Source organism: Callorhinus ursinus, unplaced genomic scaffold (genome assembly GCF_003265705.2).
Source record: "Callorhinus ursinus isolate GAN/ISIS: 27379988/994484 unplaced genomic scaffold, GSC_fseal_2.0 scaffold18, whole genome shotgun sequence".
Classification (NCBI taxonomy): Eukaryota; Metazoa; Chordata; class Mammalia; order Carnivora; family Otariidae; genus Callorhinus; species Callorhinus ursinus.
Window position 1 is genome coordinate 10,281,584 of NW_027397080.1, and position 27,968 is coordinate 10,309,551.

A 27,968-nucleotide genomic window follows, 5' to 3' on the forward strand; every position below is an offset into this window, starting at 1 on the left:
TGAAGCTTGGCTGGCTTACCCACCCCACTAATGACCGCACATAAGAGCAAAGGTGAACCACAGCCAGTTCTGTGGACGCGGTGATCTGCTTTCTCCCTGCCTGCATTGGCTCTTGGCTCACACTGCTCCTAGATTTCTGGCTCCTGGCCTCTGATCACTAGGTGTTTTTCTGGATTATTAGAGCCCTGCACCCCCTTTTGCTTCCCACTCTGGTCTGGCCTGGATGTTGGTGTCCTCTAAATTGCAGGTCACCACACAGTCCTGGGAGTGGGGCTGTGAACCACTCGAGCAGTTGGTTGGTGCAGAAGATGAGTCTGTTTCTCCCCCCCCCCCCCCCCCCCCCCGGGCTCTGGGCTGTTTGAGTTCAGCTCCTATTCCCCTGTGCAGTCTCAACATCCTGCCAGCGCCCTCCTGTGCCAAAAATGCTCAGGGAAAGTGGAAGGAGATGAATAATGCTTGAGTGACGCTGAGACTCACATCTTTAGAGGAGAAAACCCGGCTGTTGTGAGCATATATAAAGAGTGAGAGTATGAATAACAGGAGTTTTGTGTACACAGGGTGGGGATGTGGGTTGTTGATGGCAGTGATTGGGTTATAAAGGTGGAGGGGGTGTGACTTGTCTACAGAGAGGACAGTTGATCCTGCGCGTGCTCAGGGCAGGGTCTTACTATAAATGCTAGAAGCTCAGTTGCAGAGGGAGCACAGCGCCCTCTTGTGACCATACCTATAATCACAACATATATATTGGGAGGTTCCGTCCCACATCCCCACGTGGGTCAACCCCCGCCCCAGCCCAGCTTCTGCTCCAGCCTTGGCCACAGCCCCATCCTAGCCTCACCCACAGACATATAGCTCTCTCCCCTCCTGAGGGCTACCTTCCCTGCCCTCAGGTCTCGTGGGTGGGAGTGGAGAACAGAGGACGGAGCCAACCTGTATAAAACAGAGCCTTTATTGATTTCAAGGAACATCTACCTCGAGTCTCTGGGAGCATGGTCTGGGAGGCTGGCACCAGGCTGAGCACATTTATGGGGAGAAGATGGGAGCAAAGCTGTCTGAACCTGGGGGGAGGAGGACTGGGCAGAGGGGGGCTTCCCCTGAAGGCAGTGGGGACTGGGAGGGTCCTTGCATATCTCAGGCAGGGGCTCGAGTCGCCTCCTCCTGCTCCTCGTCACAGGCTCACTCTCAGGCCTCAGACCTCCCACTGCTTAGCGACTATTTCCTTCCCTCCCCAGAAGTCTCCAAGGAAATGGAGATTCCCTTTGATCTGGTGCCTCCAACCAGGGCAAGTATCTCCCGCTTTGTGGCCTCCAGGCCTCTGCACCTGCTGTTGTCTCCGCTGGGAAGCGCTTCCCACCTCTCTCAAACATTACTTCCTCAGCAAAGCCTCTCCTGGGCACCCCCTCCTGGGTTAGGTGCAAGTCCCCTCAGTGTCCCTTTGCATGCAGTAGCTAATTTGCTTGTTTCAGTGTCCGTCCCCACCCAGGGCTGGCCGGCTCTGGGGTAGGAGACTTACACCCAGGCAGACAGCGCAGTGCCCAGTGCTCAGGAAGTCTGCCAGAAATGAAATTGGATAGATTAGGGAATTCAACGGGGCGGGGGGGGGGGCACCCAGGGCCTCTCCCCAGCCTGTGGTCAGATAGGGGTCATGGTGGGTGCTGACGCGTGCCTCTTGTCGTCACCGGAGTCGGAGCCCAGCTCCCCGGCCTCCACCAGCTTGTGGTGGCAGCGGCAGGTGGAGGCCCGGCTGGTGGAGGATGGGAGGCTGCGGTTTTTGGGGGACTTGTTCTTGGTTATGCCCCGTAGGACCCTGTGGAAGATGAGGTAGCAGATCTCGCAGATGGTGAGCACGATGCAGACCGCAGAGGCCCCCACCATGAAGTAGGTGAAGACCTTCTTCTCGGTGGGCCGGGCGATGTAGCAGTCCACGACATTGGGGCAGGGCGCCACGTTGGCACACTGCACCAGGCGCGGCATGCCAAAGCCGTGCCAGAGAGTGTGCAGCACGTAGAGGAAGAGGAACTCGATGACGAGCTTGAAGATGAGGCTGAACAAGTAGGTCCACCACAGGCCGCCATGCTTCTTGCCCGCGTTGGCGTACAGCTTGGCGCACTGGTCCCCGTGCTTCTGGCGGTGGCGGCGCTCGCGCTCCTCGCGGTAGGCCACGTGCAGGATGACCAGCAGGGAGGGGCACGTGACGAAGATGAGCTGCAGGGCCCAGAGGCGGATGTTGGAAATGGGGAAGAAGTTGTCGTAGCAGACATTGGTGCAGCCCGGCTGCTTGGTGTTGCAGTCAAAGTCCTTCTGCTCGTCCCCCCACACGCGCTCTGCGGCCACCACGTACACCAGCACGCGGAAGACAAACACCACCGACAGCCAGATGCGCCCGAACGCCGTGGAGTACTTGTTCACGCCGCTCAGGAGGGCCTGGAGCGTCTTCCAGTCCATGGTGCCCGGCGGGGGTGCTGGGGGCCGTGCCTGCCTGACAGAATAAAAGGAGAAGCTGTATGTTCACGACCAGGTGACATTTGTTGAGCATTGCCTACGTGCCAGGTGCTGTTCTGAGTTCTTTATGCGGATGGATTCATGCGATCATCCAATGACCCTTTGAGATGAGCACTGTTACTCTTCCCGAGCTGCAGGTAGGATACGGGCATAGAGAGGTTAAGTAACCTGCCAAAAGTCACAGAGCTTGTATGCGGGGAAGGAAGGGGATGTGCACGCTGATAAACAATGGCCATTTATGCAGCATTTACTGTGAGCCAGCCACCAAGCTAAACGTTTGGTGCAACATTATCTCCTTTAGTCCTTACAATGACCCCACGAGGTAGATAGTATTATGCTCCTCATTTACAGATGAAGAGAACAGTTGTAAAGCACTTAGCACAGAGTAAGTGCTCAATAAATGCTGGCCACTCATTGTGAAATCTAGAGAGGGCAAGTCACCCATTTAAAACTACAGTTGGATTCTAGGTTGGGCTGTTGGTGCCAGGCTATGCTATCCACCACCTCCTCTCCCCTTCCCTGCTGGATGCCTGTCCCAGGCCAGGTTCTTGCAACTTACTTCATCCATGCCTTGCTACTGTCTTGTGAGGGCGGGGCTATGGGCCTGTAGGGGCCAAGGGCAGGCCACCCCAAAATAGGCCACTTTGGCATGTAGATTGCTTTGAGTTAAAAGCAATCAAAACCCATCAGATTCAGGAAAAGCTCTTTACCTCTCTTTCAACTGCCTAAAAGAATTCATATAGAGGACCAGCTCCAGGAAGATAAGTTATCACCACAGATAACTACATTTTTATATGAACTAGGTATGGTAGACAGGGGGGAACCTAGCAAGGCTTATTTGATCAAAATCCTCTACATCCCATGGTTTCTGAGTGGCCTGGCAAACATTTGTTTCCCAAATATTTATTCATTTTCATCTTCTGTGAATTGTATTCCTTCCCTTTGAAGTCCCTGACCCCTATTCCCTTCTCTTTAGTTCAGGATGACATATATACCTCATTTTGCCTGTCTTTGGAATTTCCTATCCGTGTGGATTCCCCATACATATGAAATTAAACTAGATTTTCTCCTGTTACTTTGTCTCATGTCAATTTCATTCGTAGTCCAGCGAGAAGGAGTTTGGAGGGCGAAGGAAATTCTTCCTCCCCGATAAGCCCCATTCTACAGAGAGGAAACAGGCTTGGAGAGAAGAAATAACCTCCCCCAGGGTCTCACAGTCAGTAGGTGGTGAAGTTGGGAGACCAGCTCAGGTTGGGGGTGAATGGGGGATGTAATAATGGTCTGGCTCCTGGCACACCAGATCCAGGGAAACTCTAGAGACAACCTCCCCTCCCCGTGCCAGAGCTGGGGGGAGCGCCAGCTCCCCCAGGCATGCCGGATGCCAGGGCTTTACGGTAGGGAGACATACTGTATTCAGGCCCCCGAATGACACATTTTTCTCCCAGTGCTGGAATGACTCAGAGGGTGTGGACGGGTGGGTCTGCATGAGTATATCTAGTGTCTAGTGCCATGGGTGTGGGAACACGTGTCTCCCCATGTGCGTGTGTGGGCCTGTGTGCACATGTGGGCGCTCTTGGAGCTGGGTTTGTGACTCTGAGCAAGCATAGTGCCTGTGGGTCCAAACCCTGCATGACTGCTTCTCACCCTCCACTGCTACCGCCCTCCTTCAAGCCCCCATCACTCTTGCGGGTATTATTGCCACAGCCTCCTCACTGGCCTTTCATCATCCGGTCCTGGGCCCTTAGAGTCCATGAAATTGGATCATGTCACTCATTTGTTTAAAACTTTCTACTAGCTTTACGTTACGCTTAGAATTAAACCCCAGATTCTACATTCTTGCCCTCCTCTCGTATTTTCTCACCCCGATTCTCTCTGCTGTGGCCACACTGGGAGATTTGGGGGTTCTGCAATTATTCCTGCTGCCTGGAATGCTCTTCCTCCAGAACCCTGTATGGCTGGGTCTCTCTCATCACTGAGGTCTCTGCTCAAACATCATCTTAGTGGCCTCCACAGATTACTCTGGATCTAGGAGCCCCTGCCTTCCAGGTCACTCCACTCCTATCCCCTTTATTTTCTTCCTTGAATTTAATCACCATTTCAAAGTAAAATATGTTATTTTTTTTTTGTTCTTATTTATCATCTGTCTCCCTTACTAGAATGTCAGCTCTGTCTTGCTTATTGCCAAGCTTATGCCTAGTGCTTGGCACACTGGAGATACTCAATAAAGGCTGGGTGAATAAACAAATGCATGCTGACTTCTCAGAGAGGCAGCTTGGAGGGAAGGGCTGTGAAGTGTAGGCAGGGACCCCCAGGAACGACCTGGACAAGATAGGTCGCGGGAAGGACTCCCCCCCCCCCCCCCCCCCCCCCCCCCGCCCCGGCCCCAAAGGAGAAGGCACAGTTGCTTCTCAACACCTTGGCTCTCCTGATGCCTCTTCTCTGGGAATCTCCAACAGGACGGTGTGACTGAAGACCTCATCCCAGGAGACCCTCCTCTTCTCCCCCACTTGCCCCTATGAGACCTGGCCTTTGGGGAGGGTCAGTGGAATGTGCATTGAGCACCGAGGCCTCAGCCCTGCCACTTACTAGCCCGGTCACTTCCAAGAATCCCTTGATAGTTTGAACCTCCATTCCTTCTCTCTGAAGGGAAAGATTTCCTACTTTCTTGAGCTGTTGTAAGAATCACAAGACCATTCCTTTGCCAGCCGCCACTCACCTGGTGGGAGTTCAAAAAAACTCAAGTGGTGGTTGGAGCCCCGACTGCCAGCCCTCAGAGAAGAGGGGCCCTGTCACCGGACACCCATCAGGGTGCAGCCCCCTTCTGGGTCCTCACGTTCCACCTTCCGGTCCTGTCTGTCCAGTCCCGCCTGACACACCCCTGGGACTCGACTCACCTGCAAAGAATTTCCCTCCAAGCCCAGAACCGGGACTGGTGGAGCCAGTCTGATCACCCCCGGCTGGCGCCCAACACCACCTCCCAGCCATCCGCTTTTTCCTAGCCCGGGGACCAAGTCTGGCCGAGCTGCCGCCACACTCCACAATGCCCCCGCCGCGACCATCCCCCTCAACTTACCTTCCTCCTCCACCCGCCGCACCCCCTTCCCCAGTTTCCCCTCCATCCCCGGCAGCTTTCGAGCCTGCGGACGTGGGAGGGCAGGGTGTCCCGGAGCCTTCCAGCCCCTGGAGCCCCCACCCCGCCCAGAATCGAGCGGCGAGAAGGCAGTGGGGGTGCTAGGGGAGACCCCTGCACCCTCCCAACCCCGCCCGGGAGCGCTCGGGTCCCGGGGCCCCCGCCCCGCACTCACTGGGAGCCCGCGTCCGGGAGCCCCGCGCGGCGGCGGGGAGGCGGGCGCAGCCCGGGGCGGTGCGGAGAGGGGAAGGTCCGGGAGGAGCCTGGGAGCCCGTCAGACCGCGGGGGGTCCGCGTCTAGTGCCGCCGCCACCCGCTGCCGGGGCGGCCTTCCGAGGGCCCCGTCGCTGCTCCGAGCCCCGGTTTCTTCATGTGGGAAATGGGGGCATCGGTGGCCATGGGCAGGGTTATGGCCAAGGCTCCAATGAGATCAGGGGCGGGAGGCGCTCTAAACTGTGAAGTGCCGTGGCCCGGGACGGCCTGCAATCCTGACTCGCCCACACGCGTTACCACGGCTACCGTACCCGCGCCCTGCGCATCACTGTCCCCGCCCGGCGCCCGGGCCTGGACCCGGCTGGAGGCGGGGGGGGGGGGGGCACTGTGGGGGTCGGCCCTCCCGGCACAACGGCCCTCCACTGCAGCGCCCGGCTCGGGCGCTGCGTCCTCCGAGGAAGCACGTGCCCTTTGGAGAACCAAGTGGGGCGCAGACTCTGCGTCCACAAGGGAAGGGGCACGGCGAATCCGGAGCCTGGAAGGGAGATGGGGGGTCATTTGTCTAGGGGTGAGGGCTGGTAGGGAGAGGTTGTTGCCTGAGTTATGCCCAGGGGCTGATCCTGTGGGGGTGGGGGTGTTGGGGGCAGAGATCCCTGGCCCTAGACGCTCTGCGGAAAGAGGAGGGCCTGCAGCTGGGCTGCAGGGGGCTGGGCTCTGGGCACAAGGACGCTTTGTCATGGTTATTAGTGTGCTATGACAAGGAGCCTTCCCAGCCTCCTTGGAGAACCCCCAGCGTTTCTGGCCTCCCTGGGAGTCCTGGGATCTTAGTCACCCCAGGGCCTGAGCCCTCACTGTCTCCAAAGAACTGATATTACTAACACAGGGGTGACTATACATGGCATTTTCCCAGGACTGTTCCGGTTCACACCTGTGGCCCCAATGTAATTAACATCACCACCTTACTCTCAAAAGTGCCCCCAAACCTGGGAAGATCAGTAACATGATCACCCTACCTCCTACTCATTTTTTTTTTTTAAGATTTTTTATTTATTTATTTGAGAGATAGAGAGCACGAGAGGGAAGAGGGTCCGAGGGAGAAGCAGACTCCCTGCTGAGCAGGGAGCCCGACGTGGGACTCGATCCCGGGACTCCAGGATCATGACCTGAGCCGAAGGCAGTCGCTTAACCAACTGAGCCACCAGGCGCCCCACTACTCATTTTGATAGACAGCTAACCCTGCATTGGATGCTCAGAGACATCTTTGCTCCAGGCATGGCTGGAAGACGATTTCATCCTCAGAGCCGCGGATGAGGAAAGCATGATCCTTCCTGATTTTAAGAATGAGATAACCGAGGTACAGAGAAGTTCGGTGACTAGCCCAGGAGCATACAGATGATAGGAGCAGAGCCAGCTCTGGAGGTCTCAGCCATGTGGTTTCTGGATAGTTGCAAAGCCACAGGGCAGACACCATCTTTTACTCATTGGGTCCTGGCCCCTGAAAATCGTTGCTGAGGCTCAGTGCTGGGGTGGTCCGGGTGCTTCTGTGTATGGGTCAGTGCAGGGGGATGTGTGAGTTTGACAGTGTCCTGTGAGGGTCCAGGACTCTGCCATCTGCCCCCTACCACCTGTTGCTCTCCAGCATTTCAGAGCAAACCCGCTCCCCACTTTCTTATTTTGAACAATGTTTCCATCCCTATAGCATGTCCTAAAGGCGGACCTATCAAGGTCACCATGGATCTCCATGATGCTAAATCCAACAGTCATGTCTCTGTCCCCACCCTCCTGGGTCTACAAAAGCACCTGACACCGCTGACCACGGCTTCCTTCTCAAAACACTTTCTTCCTTTAGCTTCCTTGACACCAGTTTCCTTGCGCCTTGGAGGCCTCACACGCTAGTGTCCGGAGTGGGCATGTCCCAGGACTTAGCCTCTTTTCTCCTGCGTGAACTCATCCAGTCTGGGGGCTTTCCATACTCTCCACCACTGACGAGTCCCACATTTCTAGTGCTACTCCTGACTTCTCCCCGAACACCAGACTGCGTGACCAGGGCTGCCCATCTGACCACCAGGTTTCCAGTTACTTGTTTTTCCTTCCTGAGGTCAACTATCCATCTTTGACTGTATAGAAACTCTTCTTTTGACCTTTACCCGAGGGAGATATGCTATGCGCACGGTTCTGCTCTTTGCTATTTTTTAAAGAGCTTTGATTTATCTATTTATTTGGGGGGGAGGGGCAGAGGGAGAGGGAGAGAATCCCTAGAAGATTCCACACGGAGCATGGAGCCCTATGCAGGGTCCGATCTTGTGACCCCGAGATCATGACCTGAGCTGAAACCAAGAGTTGGACGCTTCACCGACGGAGCCACCCAGGCGCCCCCTTTGCTATTTTTATTTAACAAAATATAGGATATTTTTCCTCTATTGATAGACATAGAACTACCTCATTTTTTTTCATAAAACAACTGCCTAGTATTCCATTTCCCCCATCAGTAGATGTAGAGCTGTCTCTTTAAAGAGAAACAAACAAACAGCTAAATAGTATCTATACTATAATATATTTAATCAGTCCCATATGGATGAAAATTAAGGCAGCTTTAATTGTATATTTCCTTCTTTCTTTTTTAAAACACCGCTGCAATAAATATCCTTGGACAAACATCATTTAACGCATCTTAAAATTAAGTCTATAGGATATATTCCTAGAAGTGGAATTTTTGGGTTAAAGTTGTAGGCTCATTTGCAATTTTGACAGATAATGCCAAATCTTCTCCAAAGATGTTTATGCTACCACCAGACATGAGAGCCTGTTTCCCTGTCTCCTTGCCAATGTGTGGCATGTTGTCCACCTGTGTTACCTTTGCCGGTGGTATCTCATTATACTTCTGTTTTGCATTTCTCTTATTATGAGTGAGGATGAGCATCTTTTGATGAACTCAACATCCATTTCGTTTGTCTTTCTGTCAACTGTCCTTTGCTTTTGCCCATTTTTCTACCAGATGGTTACCTTTTAAGTTATTGATTTCTTGGGAGCTCTTTATATATTCAAGAAAGAAGCCCTCTGTCTATGATACAAAGAAAAAAAATCTCTCTCTCCCAGTTTCACACTTGTATTTTGACTTTGTATATGGAGTTTTGGCGGTGCAGAATTAAAACATTTTTGATGTAGTCACATGTATCAATCTTATCTTTTATGGCTTCTGGGTTTGATCCTAATTAGAAATGCCTTCCCCACTCTGAGAGCTGAAAAAGTTTTCCTCCCATGGTTTCTCTTAGCTAAAGTAGTACTTTAATGATATAAATCAGATCATTTTCACTCCCTTATTAAATCCTTGCAGTGACTTACCATTACTTTTATACTAACACCCACTCTCCTGACTTTGGCCTACAAAGCTCCAAACTACCTGCTCCTGCTTTGCCTCCTATCACACGTCCCCTTGGTCATTATTCTCCAATCACACTGGCTTTCATTCTATTCCACAAACACGCCACGTCCAGTCCAGCCTCCTGGCCTTTACAATTGCTTTTCCCTCTGCCTGGACTGCTCTTCACCTGGTATTCCCTAGGCACCCCGTCTGAAGCCACCTCACCCACTTCCTCAGCTGTCGTGCTCAGAACATTCCCTGAAGTTCTCTCTAAGGGTGCAGCGAGCTTGCTGGGGACACTCCTGCAGCAGCTCCAGGCCTCAGACACTCAGTGCTTGTTTGCAGAGTTAATCTTGGGTGCACATAAAGTTATGCATGAGAACTGTCTGTTTGGTGTGTGCAGTTGGCTTGTTGGGTGTAAGCGGGGTAGAGTGGGGAGTAGGTAGGTATGTTTGGTGCATGTGGTTGTGAATGGATATGATGTTGCAGAGGTGGCTGGTAGGGTTTTGTGAGGCTGTGTGCATGTGCGGTTGTGTATGAGGTGGTGTCTCTGTGTGTGGTTGGGTTATTCAGCTCTGCTGACCGGGTGACTTTATGGCCTAGGTCCTGTTGTTCTGCCCTTGCCTTGTCTCTTGTTCCTGACATCAGGCAGTGCCTCCATCAACTGGCCTTCGCTTTTTCGGGAGGGATCTGGAAGAGACTCCATTCAGAAAGGGGCTGTGAAGTGGCTGTCCCACTTCCAAGTCCTGCTCCCTGAGCAAGGGAATGTGTGGGAGGCCATGTAGGCCATCCCCTCGCCTCGGGGCAAGGCTGTGTCGTGCCAGGGCTTGGAAGCTGCCCGGGCCACCCACACCCCCTTCAGGGCCTACACCTGTTCTCTGGGGGTGGCAGGCCCCAAGCCTGGCCCTGTGCTTCTTCCGGCCCAAGCCTTGGCACAGGCTGGTCTTATTCCCAGGTAGCTCCCTGTGTCTGAAACTCTGCCCAGGCCTCAGGCAGGGGTTTCCCTCTCTGGCTGGGGTTCTCCTTGTGTCTGTCTATGTGCAGTAGGGGCTCAGGCCCTCCCTGGGCCTCAAGGGCCTCTCCTCCCTTGAGCAGAGTGGGGTAGGCAGAACCCACTGGGAAGCAGGTCAGGTGGACGGATGGGGCTTTCCAGTCAGGCTCCAGCATGTCCGGGGCTGTGGGTAGGAAAGAAGAGATATCCCAGGATCCAGGCTAGAATGTTGCTTTCCTTCCAAGATGCCGAGAGTTACTTGGAACTTCTGCCCACACATCCTCTAGTGGAGGTAACACATGGCTTTTCTGAGTTGCTGTTAGGCTTCAAGCATTCTACCTGTGCCCTGAATCCCACCCCTTCTCACCCACCCTGGACCTCACGCCCCCTCTCTTTCTTCTCCACCTTCTCCTTTCTGCTCTTTACTGGATCTTTCCCTTTACAGTAAATGTGCTGGTATTTCCCTGTCTTCAAGAGCAAACAAGCCTCCCTCCCCCCACTTCTCCAGCATCTGCCTCATCTCTTTCCAGTCCTTTGTAGTCAGACTCCGAAGAGTTGTCTTGATGCCGTATCTCCAGCTGTTCCCTGAACCCCCCTTGAGCTCACTCTCCTCGGGCCCCTGCTCAGCGCGTTCCGCCTAGACGCTCTTGCTGGGGCGCCCACAGCTAGGTCTCTGCACTCCCGGCAGCATTTGGTTGCCCGGACTTCACACTCTCCTGACTTCTTCCTTTCTGGTTTTCCTTTCTCTGTTTCCTTCGCTGGGTCCTCCAGATCCCCCTGACTTTGAAGTATTGGGGTGCCCCGGGGCTCAGTCCTCGGCTCTGTGTCTTCTCTGTCCCCACTCATTCTCTTGGCAATGTCATCCAGTCTCAGGATTTAAAATATTAGAATTAGGCTGACAACGCCTAAATGCTGATCTGCGGCCAGGCTATCCCCGCCGAACTCTGGGCTCACGGGCTCAGCTTCTACTCCACTTCACCTATGGGCACCCCGTAGGTATCACTAACTCACCAGGTCCCCCATTAAACTCCTTCCTTATTGGGATTGTCAGCTTTAGAACCAAAGCAAGCAAGCAAACAAAAAACCCCCAAAACAAAACAAAACAAAACAAAACAAAACCAAATCCCAAAGCACATGCTTGGTTAAATTTAAATTTCAGATAGTACATGGGACTAACTTATGCTAAAAAAAACTTACTTATTCTTTATTTGAAATTAAAATTGAGTTAGGAGTCCTGATTTTATCTGACACCCTGCTCCCTACATATGTCCCTCTCCATCCTTCTCCGTCCTTTACTCATCCAGATCAGTAAATAGCAATTGTACTCATCTACTCGTTAAGGCCCCAAACACAAGAGTCATTGTTGAGGGGCGCCTGGGTGGCTCAGTCAGTTAAGCGTCTGCCTTCGGCTCAGGTCATGGTCCCAGGGTCCCGGGATCGAGCCCCGCATCGAGCCCCGCATCGGGCTCCCTGCTCAGCGGGAGTCTGCTTCTCCCCCTCCTCCCTGCTCCTGCTCGCTCTTCTCATTCATGCTCTCTGTGGCTATCTTTGTCTCTCTCTCTCTCTCTCTCAAATAAATAAATAAATAAAGCCTTAAAAAAAAGAGTCATTTTTGACTCTCTTTTTTGTTTTTACCCCATGTTCACTGCCACCGAATCATTTTGGTGCTACTTTCAAAATGTTTTTGAAATCTGGCCACTTCTTGCTGACTCTCTTGATGTTATCCTGGTAACATCAAAGCCACAGATAATTTCTTTCCTGCATTATTGCAGGCGTCTTATAACTGATCACCCTCTTTATCCCTTGCTCTCGTGCATCTGTCCTGAACGCAGCCATCCAGGGGATCATGCCCCCCCTTCTTTTCCCCAAAGGGCTCCCCTGGTTTGTGGATCACTCAGAGTGACAGCTAGAGGTATAGGAATGGCTTATAGGACTCCGTGTCAGCTGGTCCTTCTCGGGCCTCACTTGAACATTCTGGCCTCTTGGCTCTCTTGCTGCTTGGCCTCGGTGGCTTCTTTGCCGTCCATGGGCGTGCCTGGGCTCTTCCCCAGGCTTCGTGCTCGCGGGCGCACCTTTTCCTCTGGCACATCTCCCCCCGTCTCTGCACGGTGTGCTGCCTTACCTTCCCTGGCCTCCTCATTAAAATTGCTACAAATTTCCCTCCCCACACTCTCTCTCCTGCTTCATTTTTCTCCTTGGCAACTATGATCATGTACTATAGTCTATATTTTGCAGCTTCTTCTTTTTTTTTTTTTTTAAAGATTTTATTTATTTATTTGAGAGAGCGAGAATGAGAGAGAGAGAGAGAGAGAGCACATGAGAGGGGGGAGGGTCAGAGGGAGAAGCAGACTCCCCGCCGAGCAGGGAGCCCGATGCGGGACTCAATCCCGGGACTCCAGGATCATGACCTGAGCCGAAGGCAGTCGCTTAACCAACTGAGCCACCCAGGCGCCCTGCAGCTTCTTCTTATTAATTGTCTCTCCCATCTCTAGAATCTGTGAGGACAGCCATTTTTGGGGGTCTGTTGTGTCCACTGCTGTGTTCCCAGCACCTAAAACAGTGCCTGGCACTTTGTAGACAAAGTATTTGCCAAATGAGTGAATAAACCCATCACGCAGAATAAGCCCCCGTCCCATGTTGACACAGAGTGGCTGTTTGATCAGTTCCTTCTAGCTTAGCATCCCACCCACCTACCCTTTAGAAGTCCCTCCCTGACCATCTGCCTCCTCCAGGAAGCCTTCCCTCACGGAGCCTCATCTCTCTCCCCTCCCTTCTGCCACCAGGCCCAAATCCCTGGTCTGGTACTCAAGGGACAAGTGGGCTGTCTGCGTGGTTGGGTCTGTCTGTCTTTACCCAGCCTCTGTTCTCCCATAGGAAGAGGCTCTTCGCTTGAGCTACCCTTTGAGCTGCAAGGGTGTGGGCATCGGGGCAGCTGGGGAAGCCAGCCTGGGGTGAGGCATGTGCCAGATTCCTGAAATCAGCCTGCCACCTGCACTGTGGGAGCTTCCGGTGCCTTGATTCTGGGTCAAAGAGGTGCTGAGCACTGGGCATCAGGGAGTAGAGCCTAGATGGGTTCTGGGCTGCAGGGTCATGGTTCCTGAACTCGCTGTTTGGGGAGGTCCTGACATAGGCACCTGAGTAGGTGATTTGCCATTGGCTGAGCTGGGAAGCACAAGAAGGGAACCAGGTTGGGAGAAGCAGAAGGAAATGATAGGGTCATTGTGTCTGGAGTTGGCTAAGTGGTATGTGTGTTTGTAAATGAGATTCCAGTGCTGCCATTTTGACAAGGCCATCAGAACACTCTGACATGACTTGTAAAAGCCCCTTTTCTATGATGCAAGGGTGCATCAGACAGTGTCACTCCATCCCACACTCCATCCCTGAGCTTCACCTAATGCCCAACACAGCCCATCCCAGAGCCTCGGGGATGGGATGTGGCTCAGTGCTGGCTGTTTTCACACAACCAAGTTTTCCTCTGCATTCAAATGCCCTGCTGGGTTGTCTGTGGAACACACATGTCTGGATGTTCAGGGGCAGCAGGGTGCATGGGACAGGAAAGAGAAGAACAATGGGAACCCTGTACGTTGCTGGTGCCCATGCAAAATGGAAGCTGCTATGGAAGACAGTTTGGCAGTTCCTCCAAAAAAAATGGAGAATGACCACATGAGCCAGCAAGTCCACACCTATGTCTATACCCAGAAGATCTGAAGAGAGCATGAATGTTCATAGCAGTACCATTCACAATAGCCAGAGCAAATGTTTGGAAACAACCCCAATGTCCATCAAAGGAAGCATGGATAAACAAAATGTGGTATATCCATACAATGGAGTATTATTCAGCCATTCAAGGGAATCCAGTCTGATACATGCTACAGTGTGGATGAATCTTGAAAACAGTATGTCAAGGGAAATAAGCCAGACACAAAAGGACAGATATTGTATGATTTCTAGGATACCTAGAATAGGTAAATTCAGAGAGATAGTAAGTCACTGGAGGCTACCAAGGGCTGGGTGGAGGCGTGAGTGTGGGTTATTATTTAGCGGGTACAGAGTTTTTGTTAGGGGTAATGAGAAAGTTCTGGAAATAGTGGTGTTGGTTGTACAACATTGTTAATGGAATTAACACTACTGAATTGTACACCTAAAAATAGTTAAAATGGCAATTTCATGTTCTGTATATTTTATCACCATAAAAATATTCAGGAAAATTAGGGATTTTAGGGGAAAATAGGAGACAAGGAAATAATCCGTGAGGAGATAGGGATTTGGGAATCAGCAGTGACCAGATGGTAATGAAGGCCATGGGAGCCCAGGAGCTCACCCAGGGAGGGAGTGGAGACCGGGAGAGCAGACCCAATGGCAAGAGCCCCTGGGAAGAGCCCCGAGGACCCCCCCCCAGGGGTGGGGGGCAGTGAAGGACATTGACGGGGCGTGACTGGAGCATCAGGAAAACTAGAAGAAGCCTGGGCGTATTAGTCAGTGCTCTTGATTGCAAATGACAGAAATCCAATTTGAATGAGTTTGGGTACAGAGGGGAATTGATGGTTTGTAGAAACATGGGGAGGGCAGGGGTGCCTAGGAGCCCCAGATGCACCAGCTGGAGCCAGGTCTGGCCGTGTGTCTCTCCTGCTTGCCTCACCTCTGCTCCTCTCTGACTGTTGGCTTCTCTCTCCACATGCTGACAGGCTTTTGCGCAGGGTCACCAGCTCGAAGCTCACACCTTCCCAAGTTTCCCTTAGAAAGGATTCAAATAATCTGGGGAGGAAGCTCGAGTGGCCCCACCTGGAGCACATATCCACATGAGGTCCAGGGGCCGGTTGCATGACCGACAGTTGCCTATAGCTCCTCCACTTGGGGCCAGGCTGGGCAGCACATACAAGGTATCTGTGGTATGGGATGAGGTACAGAGGGAAGGCGGTTTACCCTGTGAAATGGCTCATGGCACAGGGACTGGTAGCATCCACTGGGCTTGGTGGTGAAGGAATCTCACGTGTGCTCGGTAAGGGCAGGGCTGCTTGGGTGGGGTGATGGAGCAGGGACCAGATCACAGCTGGTGGGAGGGAGTGGGAGCTGAGGAAGTCCAGATGGTGAGTGCAGACCTGTTCTGGGAGGTGCAGTTGAGAAAGTCAAGAGAGAGATAAGGAGGTGGTTGTGGGAGACATGGGGTCGAGGAAGGGTTTTGTTTTGGCTTTTGGATGGGAGAGATAGGAGTCTGCTGAAATGCTGGGGAGCCAGGAGAGAGCTAGAGGTTGAAGAAGCAGGAGGGCAGGAAGAGGTGGGAGAGCAGGGGTCCTGAGCCTGGGGTGTGGTGGGGTAAGGGAGGTTAAAGCAGTAACAGGAGTGAGCTCACCTCATTGACCATGCTGAGGGAAGGAGGGAGGGCCGGTGTGGATGCGGGTTGGTCTGCAGGTCTGGGGTCAGTCAGTGGGAGAGCGTTCTTGGAAGCTTTTGCTTTCTCTGAGACCTGGGATGAAGATCAGATAGAACTGGCTAGGAGTTTCGAGGAGAGTGGAGAAGCCTGAGAAGGCCAGACACCACCATTAACAGTGGCAGAGAACCGAAGCAGAGAAGACGGAGGGCTGTCAGGTGGGGCTGGAGAACGCGGATTTGCAGTGACCTCACTCTGGTTGGCTCCTGGGCTCACTGGCGCAAAGCCCAGCACAGGGTGTAGCCACGGCAAGGACAGCCGGACTGATCCGGGCTAAGCAGGAAGGGCAGAGGGATGATGGGGGTATTGGTTGGACAGCAGTTCATTCCAGTCACTATCTCAGCAAATGTTGATTACCATTTTACTGTATACCAGGCACCGTGCGGGGCCCGAGGGTACATTGGCAAACCAGCTGGATACCGTTCTGGCCCTCAGAGAGACTGCGGTCTAGAAGGACGGAGACATTAGTCTAAGAGCTCCCATGTGACATGAGGGTGGTGGGAGAGATGGCGGATCCCAGGCCTAGGCAGGATGCAGAAGGAAGGCAATGCAGGAAGGGCTGGGAAATGGGGAGAAAGTCAGGGGGTCAGGTCTGGAGGTGCCTATGTGTCCCCCTGTGGGTCTGTTGAGCAAACGTGAACAGATGCTGAGGGGAAGCTAGGTGAGACAGCCGGGGGGAGGCTGTGGTTAGAGGGGGGGTGACCTGCCTGTCTCACCCTACCCTCCCTCCCTCTTGTTACCGTGGCTGACCTGTCCTTTTCCTGTTGAAGTCTGAGCCTCCATCTGGGCTCTGCGTCCCATTCCCTCTGGCTCTATGGGGGACCTTGACCTACTTTCCCCTCTACTGGATTCATTTCATCATTATCTAAATATTCTCAAGTCTCTCTCACTATAAAAATAAATTCTTGACTGCTCCTATCCTTTGGCAAAAATACCCTTTCACTTTCTATTCTTCTCCCAGCCACCATTTTCCAACCAGTTGTCCACACTTGCTATTTCCGTGTACTTGGTCCTTGCTGTTCTCCCTTCTCCACTTCCCTGGGATCTGGTTTCTGCACCCCATTCTTTACAGATGATGCTCCTCCCATGGGTGCCAATGATATCCATGTAAATGGAATCAACACTTTTCAGGCCTTATCTAATTTGCCCCATGGCAACGTTTGGCCCTGGTGATCACTTTCTCCTGCTCTAGAGAGTCCTCTCCTAGAAAATTCTAGAAGTTCTAGAAACTTCTCTAGAACATTTGTCTCTTGGCTTCCGTGACTTCATCTTCCTTCTTTGTGACATCATATTCCCTTGGCTTCTATGATATCTGTTTACCCTGCAGTCCCCTTTGCTGGCTTTCCCCCATTCTATTTGGCCTTTAAGCCTCCATCCTAGGGGATCTTCTCATCTCTACCCCCACAGACTCTGTACAGTATCAGCCACCCCCACGGCTTGAGTTACCACCTACCATAGAAGCCCAGATACAAGAGGACTCCAAATAAACTGCAACCCCCTATACTCCCAGTGAGGAGACCCTCAAGAGTTTGGGAGCTGATTTGAATACATAAACTTTCAGTGTGGTTGAAATAATAATTTACTCTATTAACTTAGTTTGCTACCTATTTTTTTTCTTTCCAAGTTTTCATTTAAATTCCAGTTAGTTGGCATACAGTGTAAATTTAGTTTCAGGTGTAGATTTTAGTGATTCAACACTTACATACAATACCTGGTATTCATCTCAACAAGTGCACTCCTTAAGCCCCATCATCCATCATCTATCTACCGATCATCTACCGATCATCTACCGATCATCTATTCCCATCCCCTATTCGCCCCAACCTCCCACCCCCCTCCCCTCTGGTAACTTTCAGTTTGTTTTCTTTTTCTTTTCTTTTTAGATTTTATTTATTTATTTGGAAGAGAGTGAGAGCGCACAAGCAGGAGGAGTGGCAGAGGGAGCAGAAGCAGCAGACTCCTTGCTGAGGAGGGAGCCGGAAGCCAGAAGTGGGGCTCCATCCCAGGACCTCGGGATCATGAGCTGAGCTGAAGCCAGACGCTTAATCGACTGAGCCACCCAGGTGCCCCCAGCAGTTTGTTTTCTACAGCTAAGAGTCTGTTTCTTGCTTTGTCTCTCTCTTTCCCCACCCCCATGTTCGTTTGTTTTGTTTCTTAAATTCCACTTACGAGTGAAATCATATGGTATTTCTCTTTCTCTGACCGACTTCTTTCACTTGATATAATACTCTCTAGAATTTGCTACCTATTTTAAGATCACATATTATGTAGAACAATGTAGTAAACCTATTATTTTTTCCTCCCCTGAACAGTTTATGAAGCAATTTTATTTAAACTTCGAACATTTTTCCGTAACACCTGGGTTAACATCATTAGAGTTTTGTTTGTTATCACTAACCTTTTACAGAATGCACAAACTTTATTTTTGCCTTTTGTTTGTTATCACTAGCCTTTTACAGAATGCACAAACTTTATTTTTGCCCAAGTTATTTGTGACATAGTGCTTTTTAAATCTGTGAATGATAATGGAAAACTTTATTCTCTGCCTTAAAGCCTGGTTGCATAATACTAGGTTGCATAACTTAAAAAAAAACCATCTGGTAGGTGTGTATTTGTCATCGCCACAACATAACCACTTCCTTTACTGTTCTTAAAGTGTTTTTTTTTTTTGTTTTGTTTTGTTTTTTTTTATAAAGGGCTTGCCTGGAAAGACAATACTTGCTATTGTAAAGTCATAGCACCAGGAGTAATGATTGAATCTGTGTGAAATATCTTTCTCTCCATTTTTTTCTGATTCCACCCAGTGACTGCCACGAATATCCAGGACTTCATTGATTGGGGTTATTTCAGGCTAATGAGTTTCCCCCAAAGAGCATTCTGTTGTTCAAAATGCAGTAATTGAGAGCATGCTCCACAACATGGGAGACTTGTAAGGATTTGGGTATAAGACAGATCCTTCCTACTTGAGCGATAATTTTGGACCAAAATCTTATGCTGTGTTCAGGCATTTTGCTGACAATTCCCAAGTCAATATTTCTGGACCAGTCCTTCCCTCCCCCCCAACCCCCCCACTCCCGGCATCCAACAGCCTACTAGGTCTCTCCACCTGGCTGTATTTTTATTGACTGCCTACTATGTGTCAAGCACTGTTCTAGGTGCTGGTGGATAAATGGATGGACATGACAGGAGTCCATTCTAGTGGGATGGTACTGAGAACAGACATGTAAACAAATAACATTTCATGTACCAGTAAATGCGACAAAGAAGATAAAATGGGGTCACGTGGTAGAGAGTGCCTGTGGCGCACGTGCTTCATCTGGGGAGGGCTGGTCAGAAGTGGCCTCCTGGAGGAGGGGATTTCTGAGTTGAGATGTGAATGACAAGGAGACAAGTCATGTGAAGCCCTGGGGGCGGGGGGAAGAGTGTGGCCAACAGAAGCCAGTGCAAAGACCCTGAGATGAGAGAAGGCCAGTGTGGGTGCATGCGTGCAGAGGGGAGAGCCAAAGAAGAGGGGTTTGCAGAGGCGGCCAGGGCCTATCCATGTAGGGCTTTGCAGGCCACAGCAATGAGTTTGGTTTCTTTTCATTTTTATGGCCATTATGGGAAGCCACCCGGAGGGTTTTAAGCAAGGGAGTGACTTGACTGATCTTGGCAGAAGATGTTGCAGGCTGCCGTGGGCAAGGGAGGAGGCAGGGAGCCAGCTGCTGCAGCTATCCTGGGGCTCAATGAGGTGGCTTGGCCTGGGGGACGAGGCACTTGGAGATGATTGGAAGGGAATGAACTTTGAACTTGGAATTATACCCAATATAACTTACTAGTGGTGTGGATGTGCTTATGAGGAAAGCAATACCTAGATTTTTGAACTGAGCAGCTGGGTGGGTGGGGGATATCACCTTCCAAGGTGGGAAGACTGGGAGAGGGCGTAAATCCGTTCTCTGGTAGGGGGTTAGGAGTTTTGTTTCGGATGACTAATAGGAAGTTGGATGCATGAGTCTAACACTCGTGGGAGAGGTTAGGTCCGAACGTATAAATGTGGGAGCCATCACTTTATAGATGGCTTTATAGATGGTACTGGACAAGATCACAGAGGGGAAGGGAGGGTAGAGAACTGGGCCCGAGGGCACCCTGCATTTAGAGATCAGCAAGAGGAAGAAGAGGCATCGGTGGAGATCAAGGAGGACCCCTCAGCAAGGTGGGAGGGAAGCCAGGAGAGCGTGCTGCCTGGAAGCCACGGAAGATGGTGTTTAAGGAGGGAGCTCTCGATGGCCAAATGTCGCTGAGGGAGGGAGACGAGAATGAAGAACTGACCACTGGATTTGGCAACTTGTTGGCCATTGGTGACCTTGACAAGAATAGTCCTGACTAAAATGGGTAAATGCAATAAGGGAGTGGAGACAACAAGTGTAGACAACCTTTAGAGAATTTTGTTTTTTTGTAAAGGGGGTGGTAGCTGGAGAAGGATGTGGTGTCAAGAGGGAATTTGAAAAAGAGAGAGGACATTCTAGCATATTTACAGAATTGTGGGGCAACAAGTGTGGAGCACAGTCCAGAGTAGGTGAGAGGTGAGGGCTCCAGTGTCCAAGTGGAGGGTGTACCAGGAGCAGGGATGCTCATCTGTGTCCCAGGGGAGAAGGCAGGGTGAATGGGAACCTAATGTCTGCCTGTCAGCCGAGGAGGTTTAGGGGAACGGGGACTGGAGCCTTGGGGAGAGAAGAGAAGGTATGATACAGTCATCTCGGAGACTAGGGTTAGAGTTTTAGGAAAATGTAGAATTTGCTAGAGAGGCTGAGTGCCCACCTGAGGTTTGTGGTCAGAAGTTTCCATTGAAACCAGTCAGTCCAGTTGTGTTATTCTCCAGGTGCTCTGGAACAGGTGCCACATGGAGAGTGGGGTTGTACTGGGGTTGGGGTCTTGCCTGCTGAGTAACTATAGCAGCAGGCAAAGGCAGGCAGCAGCGGATACATCTACGAAGGGCCCTCGGAGTCTAAGCTGGGGAAAGAGGGACAGAGGTCACCGAGGGGGTGATAGACAGCGACATGGGAGAGGTCCCATGGATGTGGCAGAGGAAGGGCTGGAGCAGGAAGCAGATAGGTGGGTGGTGATGAGCCCTTGGTACTGACCCGGTCTGGGGTGTGAGCACATATGTGGGTGGGTTTCACAGATGAATAAAGATCCATGGAAACAAGGAAGTCAAAGCACGGAGAGGTGGGTGTTAGAGGTGAAGTCACCAGAAATGGTAATAAGTACAGTATTCGAGAGAGAGAGAGAGAGAAAGAGAGAAGGCGATCCAGGGGCTGAGCTGGTCCCGCAAAGAGAGGGGATGAGCAGGCTATCTTATCTATTTCTCTGACTTCACGTGTCTGTAACTGAGGTTATCCGGATCTCCCGCAAACTTGCTCCTCCACTGGGGAGATGGCACCACCACCCAGAGCAGAAACCTGGGTGTCACTTTGGTGCCTCTCCACCTGGTCCCCACACCTACTCAAATCACCAAATCGATCTGATTCTATCTCGTAGGTCTTTCTTAAATCCAGCTACTTCTTCATCACCACTGCACACACCCTTGTTGATGCCATTGTTGTTTGTCTCTTGGCCTGCTATGTGAGTTTCCAAATAGGTGACCCTGCCTTGGCCCCTCTGCACATTAACCAGAGGCACTGTGCCTTAGATCACATCACTTCTGTGCTGAGTCTCTCCAGTGACTTCTTGTTGTCCTGAGGATAAAGTCCAAGATGATTAACAGGGCTTTACCAAGAAAGTGCTGCATTGATGGAGCCCCTGTCTACTTCAGCCTGACTCTTCCCATGAGCCCCCCCACCAAGCTCCAGCCCTCCTGGCGTACTTCCCATCCTTGTCATCAGGCTTGCTCACCCTCCGCCTGGCAACCCCTCCTGCTCTGCTTGGCAAAATTCTCTTCTTTCTCCAGGTGTCACCTTAAGAAGTCTCAGGGAAGGGGCGCCTGGGTGGCTCAGTCTGTTAAGCGTCTGCCTTCAGTTCAGGTCATGATCCCGGGGTCCTGGGATGGAATCCCTCATTGGGCTCCCTGCTCGGCAGGGAGCCTGCTTCTCCCTCTCCCTCTGCACTTCCTCCCCCACCCTGCAAGTGTGGGCTCTCTCTCTCTCTCAAATGAATAAATAAAATCTTAAAAAAAAAAAAAAAAGAAGCCTCAAGGAAGCATTTCCTGCATTCCTGGATGTTGGCCCCACCTTCCCCCTCCCCTCACTACCTCGTGCTCCCCAGCATGCCATGAGCTGTCCTCTTCATGGCATGTAAACTCCATGAGATCGGGGACCGTATCTGATTCTTCCCAGATGAATCCTTGGGACCTAGCATGGGGCCTGTCACATCAAAGTGAACAATAAATATTTGTTGATTTGAACCCAATGGGAGATTCTCAACGCGGAGCAGCTCTGGGTGAAGACAAAGTCCCAGGTGTGGTCCTGTGAGTGCGTAGCTAAATGGGGCAGAGGGGGAGGTCATGAGAGACACAGAGGGCATGGAATGAAAAGGACAGAGTGACGCCCAGATGGTCCCCGCAGCCCTGGGCTGTGAGAGAATACCCAAGGCCCTGACTCCTCAAGTCTTTCATGAGCGGAAGAGCAATGAGGGGGCAGCAATGGGGGGCAGGGCCGAAGGTGGAGGGGAGAGATGGCAGGGGCCCAGCTGAGCGAAGAGATTTCAAGAAGGGGGAGGTGGAAAGTCTGAGAGTGGTAGTGAGGGTGGGTGGGGGGGGTCTTGAGAGTGTGGGTGGGGCTGAGGATAAAAGTGTCCCAGCTCAAGTGTTTCCCAGAGGATTCTTCCAGCTCCTCTGGGGCCTCGGGCTGCTCAGATGGTGTTCTGGCTCTGTCTGGCTCACTGGCTCGGGACTTAGGACCTCTGGGAACAGCTCCCACGAAGAGGGCTGCCACAGGAGTAGTCAGGTCCCCGGATGCCCTCACCCTATGCTGGCCCTGCAGCGGACACTGGAATGGGGACTCTGGACTCCCACAGGGAATGGGCTATGGCTGGTCTGCTGGCCTGCACATGGGAGCTACGTTGGTTTGAGTAGTATGGGGCCATCTGGTTCTGAATGGGTTGAGAGCGCCAGCCTGTTTTCTGGGATTGGGTGGTCACAGCTCTGGTCTGGATTGGAGGTAGAGCCACCCTTATTTCCTGGGACCAGGAGTTCAGTGGATGGTATTTGTGCCCTGCCCATGTCCCCTTTACCGGGGGACACCCATTCCCTAGCTGCTATGGAATACAGGGTGCTCGTGGCTTATAGCTGCCCCTGGAGAATTGACCTTGATTGGATAGGAGTCACCTACCCCTTCCTGCCAGCCTTCCTGCCCACGGACTGGCCTGAAGCCAATGACTGACTGATACAAGAGTTCCAAAGCCTGATGCCCTCTCCTCCAGTGGGGACAACTCAGCGGTGAGATGTACGGTCCAAAGGCCCCTCGCCGCACTGGGGTCAAGGCTAAGTTTCCCTGAGCCCATACCCAGCTCGGCCTCCTCCCTAGCCTGCTTCCCTCGCTCCTTCCTCTGCGTGAGCATGAATTCTGGCCACTGGCCCCACTTCTAGGGCCCTGACCTAAGATGCGCGTGATGCCCGATCTCATCCCATAGCTGGGGGGAGGGGGAGGCACAGAGGCTCTCTAGGGGCCACAGGAGACACAGCCCCCTGCAGACTCACCCCATCTCTAGGCCAGTTTCCTCAACTATCAATGAAACGTTTAGGTTAGATTTAGTTAAAACAGCAACAACGATGCAACTTACAAACAAATGGGAGGACAGCTTATCCCTGGCCGAGGTGTGGTGAAGGATTCAGGTAAACAAGACAAGTCCCTTCCCCCAAGCAGCTCATAGGCCATTTACTCATTTACCAAACATTTATTAAAGGTAGCTGGGGACCTGGGTGAGTCAGTGTCCTGCTCATGAAGGGCTCACGGACTGATGGGGAGAATGGCAGAGGCACAAGCTAGGCTTAAGGGTTCGAACCTTGGGGTCTGAGGAGGGGTCCCAGGGGAGGAAGGAAGGGCATTCTAGGCAGAAGGAACCCATATCCGAAGGCCCGAGCTGTGACGCAGCGTGATGTGTCTGGTTGGGGACCCATAAGGCCTTTGGTTTTATTGGTGGGTACAAGGAGGGAGGAAGCAGGGGTGACGTCGGGGAGGTCAGCAGGGACCAGATGGAGGGGCAGTGGGGAGTAGTGGTGGTAGCGGGAGAATTTTTGAAGCAGGAGGGACGCCACAGTCAGGTGCGTGTGTAGAAAGACCACTCTGTCCCTGTGCTGGAAGAGCGGTGGGAGAGGAAGGGCAGACTCGGGACGTTTGGGGTTGGAATTGGCCGACTGTGGTACTGTACTGGGTTGTGCACCGTGAGAGGCTGGAAGATGGGAGGGCACGAGGAAGTCAGGCCAGCTCCTGGCTCAGACAGCTGGGTGGCTGGCACGCCATTCCTGGGGTGGGGTGGGTGGGTGATGTGTGAGGAAGGGTGGGTGCGGTCTGTTCGGGAGCTGCTGACTGGAGGAGACCTGGGGGCCTCCCGGAGGGTTGGGCCCTGGGCAGATGGTGGGAGGCTCGGGGACTCAGGGGCAGGTCCCGGCTGGGCGTGCGGTTCTGGGAGTGGTCTGGGTCTGAGTGGTGGGGGAGGGGGTGGGAGGGGGAGGGGATGTGTGTCCGGGGAAGAGAAGGGGAATTCCTCAGACGTGAGGCTCTCTGAGGGACCCTTTAGCTCGGATGCTCTCAGCAGGTCCCTGGCCTGTGGGGATAGCCCTCTTGGACGTCCTGGCAGACTCCCCGTCCTGGGTTTGCTCTCAGCACCGTGCACACGCTCCAGGCCTTCTCCTCCCACCCTCAGAGGAGACTCGCCTCCCTGAGACCTGGGCCGGACAGGGTGAGGGAGGCTGGCATGGTGGAGGCGGAGGTCTCCTGAACTACATGCATTCACCTGAGGGACTCCTTCTGAGAACTGAGCCACGCTGGGCCCGGGGTCTCCTGGGGTCTCACTCCTTCTGCCTTGGCCAGCTGCTTGCAGAGTCCAGAGACCCCTGGAGCAGCCTCTTGGCATTCCCACCAAGTCCTGGGGGTGCACTGTGTGTGTGTGTGTATGTGTGGCGTATGTTATGTGACGTGTGGCGTGTGGTGTGTGGCGTGTAGTGTGTGGTGTGTGGTGTGTGTGATGGATGAGCTTGGATCTGAGGTCCCGGGGCTCAGGTGCTCACTGAGTGGTTGTGGCCTCCTTTCTGAGGTCCATGGTGAACCCCCCTGACACTTCTACCCACCACGCCCCACCCGGTCTACAACATACTGGGAAAATCATATTTATTAACGGTTTTCACATATGCCATTACCATATACAAAATTCCCACCAGCCGTCAACCTCCCTCCCCTGAGGCTCAGGACCCAGAGACCAAACTGCTCTCCAGCACTGGCCCCTGGGTGGGCTTCCCGAGCCCTGCAACCGTCTTCCTCACCTGCCCTGCCGCAGAAAAGATGCCACCACCCTGCCGTGGCCTTAGGGAACAGACCACGGCCCTGGTGGTCCTTGCTACCGACCTCACAGGTTATGGAAACCCACCTGCATCCACGGTGGCCGACCCAGCCTTCATTAAGACAGAGTTCCCATCTTGGGGGTGCTCTCCCTGGGAGAGGACATATGGGGGGCACGTGTCGGGCAGGTGGTCCCGGTGCCGAGACCGCTTGCGCCTCGGACTGAAGGTCTCCAGGCACCTCTTGCCCACCAGGTAGGTGACCTCACTGAGGTTGAGCAGGATGCAGATCACAGCTGTGGCCACCATGAAGTAGGTGAAGACCTTCTTCTCCGTGGGTCGAGAGATGTAGCAGTCTACCGTGTGGGGGCAAGGTGACTCGGAGCAGGCCACCACTCGGGGCATGTCATAATCCTGGTAGAGGCGGTGGAAGATGTAGAGGAAGCCAGCGTCGACAGCAGCCTTGAAGATGAGACTCAGCAGGTATGTCCACCAGAGCCCGCCCCGCTTCTTGCTTGGGTTGTCGTACAGGGACGGGGCGTCGGGCCCGTGCTTCATGCGGTGCTTGCGCTCACGCTCCTGGCGGTAGGCCACGTGCATGACCACCAGCAGCGAGGGGCAGGTGACCAGGATGAGCTGCAGGGCCCAGAGGCGCACGTGGGACACGGGAAAGAACTCGTCGTAGCAGACGTTGGGGCAGCCCGGCTGCTTGGTGTTGCAGATGAAGTCCTTCTGTTCATCATCCCACACCTCCTCGGCCGCCACCACGTACACCAGCACGCGGAAGATGAACACCACCGACAGCCAGATGCGGCCCAGCGCCGTGGAGTACTTGTTCACGCCGCTCAGGAGGGCCTGCAGGGATGCCCAGTTCATGCTGATAGTGTCCTGGCTTCCTCACGTGGACCGTCTGCACTTGTGAGCACCCACTCGTGGCGTGGGGGCTGCGAGGCCGGGAGAGCCTGGAAATGGGTGCCCTTTATTAAAGGTGCAATTGGCAAAACCCTTTCACCAACACTCTGTCATCACGTCCTCACTTGCAATGACTTGGTGGGGTCGGCATGGCCGTTACCCAGTTTCACGGGGGAGTAAGCTAAGGCCCAGGGAGGCACCCACCCAAGGCTCCCCAGCTGGAAGTGGCAGAGCTGGTGCTGAACCCCCACCTTCCAGTTCCAAAATCAGGGAAGATTTTATTCTATGAAGCAATGGATAAATGGGACAATAATCATCTCACACCAACGCACCCGCCAACTTCTTTGACCCCAAGTTTGAGCCCTGCGGATCACACGACTTCTACAGAAACAGCAAGAAGGTGTGGACTGGATGACTTGCCCTCCCTTTAGCTGCAGGAGGGGAGGGAGGTGTGTCTTTATCGTCCTCCGACTTCTACTGAGCACCCAACGGGAGCCAGACCCTGTGCTGGGCGTGTTCCTATCGGCCTCTTGGCAGACCCCTGAGTGATATCCGTCCTCATGGAGAGGCCCAGGACATCCCCAGCCCTGACATTTCCTCCCAGACTAAGCAGGCTCTTTGGAACCGTGGGGGTTTGGCACCATCGACCACCCCTCCCCCGCACCGGTGCCGACCGTCCTGACCACACTGGGTTCCTCTGGAATTCCAACCATTTCACCTTTAGGGAGGGACTGGGGAAGGGACAGAGGCAGGATTCTGGCTTGGTCCTCCCCCCAACACTTGCTTTTGCTCTCAGGAACACTGTCCTTCTCTGCTAGCCAGCTCTCCTATTATTCCCGGTCAGGCCCCTGCCCTGTGTACTCTGTCCTCCACACCCCCTTATCTGGGGCGCCATCAGGTTCCATCTCTGGCCCCGGCCCCTCCCCTGTCCCTGACTCAGACCTCAGCATCTTCAGAGCTTGTGACCCTGGGACATTTTCCGAGTACGCTCCTCTGCAGAATAGATCACTGGTACTCAGATGGTCTCTTTTCCTGTCTCCTGTGCGACTGTCAGCACCTGGAGGGCCAGCCTCTACAGCTCATCCATCCGTTTCCCCAGCACTCAGCACCTGGCCTGGCCTGGTGAACACATGGTAGATATTGCTGAACTGAAACTCCTTCTTCCTGGTCCCTCCTCTTCCTGTCTCTTCTCTGGTCCTCTGTCCTCCCTTTGGTCTGGCAGGACATCCCTCTCCCTCCTTGAGGTTTCTCCAGGGAACCTCTGTCCCCTCTGCTCCTCCCAGGAGCCCAGCCTGCAGCCCGAGTTCTCAGGAATCCTCAGCCCATCTGGTCCCTGCTTCCCAGCCCGGTCTCCTGCCCAATTTGGTCCTCACCTTTCCTGGGTCTAGCCGACTCTCCGGTCCCTGGTCTGTCTGCCCGGGGGCCTCCCGGAGGCAGCTTTTGTTCCTCACGCCTCTGTTGGGTGGAGCTTTCTGAGCCAATGAGCCAAGGGAGAGTGAGCGGGTGGGCAGGGGGGTGAACTTCCCCGGGCACAGATTCAGAGCAAACACCTGTGGCTCTTTTCCCCTGGCCCACGCCTTCTCTCCAGCCTGGATGGGCTGGGCTGGGTCTGGCTCCCTGAGCTGGCAGATATGTGGGTGAAGTTGTCTTTAGGGGGCGGACAGTGCAGGAGCCTGGTATCTTTATGCCAGGGCCCAGGTCAGCACCAGTGGCCCCTATCTGTTGCCCCTAGCCCCTTCCCATTGCCTTATTGCCCCTGGTCCCTCCATCCCCAGGCCTCTCTCCTGCCCTTTTCTTCGGAAGCATGGTCCTGAGGTCCTCAGTAGCTGACATCTATGGAAAGGGGCCAACTTGATCCAGCCCGGGATCACATCCCACCCTGGTGGGGACATTTCTGGGGACTAGAGCTTGGGCTGTTGGTGAGCTGTGTAGGGGATGGGAGGGGATGATTATGGTTCTTTTC

The 27,968-nt window shown here is 53.2% G+C and overlaps 2 protein-coding genes across 4 annotated transcripts; both read right to left on the minus strand.

Annotated features, from left to right (window-relative positions):
• Nucleotides 1-950: 950 nt before the first annotated feature.
• On the minus strand, nucleotides 951-6,098 carry GJB3 (gap junction protein beta 3). Of its 3 annotated transcripts, none has more exons than XM_025857168.2 (2): nucleotides 5,808-6,098; nucleotides 951-2,479 (listed from the first exon to the last, which is right to left on the minus strand). In XM_025857168.2, the coding sequence occupies exon 2, from the start codon at nucleotides 2,443-2,445 to the stop codon at nucleotides 1,633-1,635; it is 813 nt and encodes a 270-aa protein (XP_025712953.1). In that variant the 5' UTR covers nucleotides 2,446-2,479; nucleotides 5,808-6,098; the 3' UTR covers nucleotides 951-1,632. The 3 variants fall into 3 exon arrangements, with proteins under 3 accessions (XP_025712953.1, XP_073759052.1, XP_073759051.1); XM_073902951.1 differs by lacking the exon at nucleotides 5,808-6,098 and adding an exon at nucleotides 5,576-5,608; XM_073902950.1 differs by lacking the exon at nucleotides 5,808-6,098 and adding an exon at nucleotides 5,219-5,569.
• Nucleotides 2,499-27,603, minus strand: GJB4 (gap junction protein beta 4). The gene is made up of 3 exons (XM_025857169.2): nucleotides 27,379-27,603; nucleotides 25,183-26,055; nucleotides 2,499-2,633 (listed from the first exon to the last, which is right to left on the minus strand). Exons 2-3 carry the CDS (start codon nucleotides 25,967-25,969, stop codon nucleotides 2,620-2,622), a joined length of 801 nt encoding a protein of 266 aa, XP_025712954.2. The 5' UTR covers nucleotides 25,970-26,055; nucleotides 27,379-27,603; the 3' UTR covers nucleotides 2,499-2,619.
• Nucleotides 27,604-27,968: the final 365 nt, after the last annotated feature.

Excerpts from the sequence above, each read along its gene's own strand:
- GJB3 (XM_025857168.2), bottom strand. The coding sequence starts at position 2,445 with ATGGACTGGAAGACGCTCCAGGCCCTCCTGAGCGGCGTGAACAAGTAC.
- GJB4 (XM_025857169.2), bottom strand. The coding sequence starts at position 25,969 with ATGAACTGGGCATCCCTGCAGGCCCTCCTGAGCGGCGTGAACAAGTAC.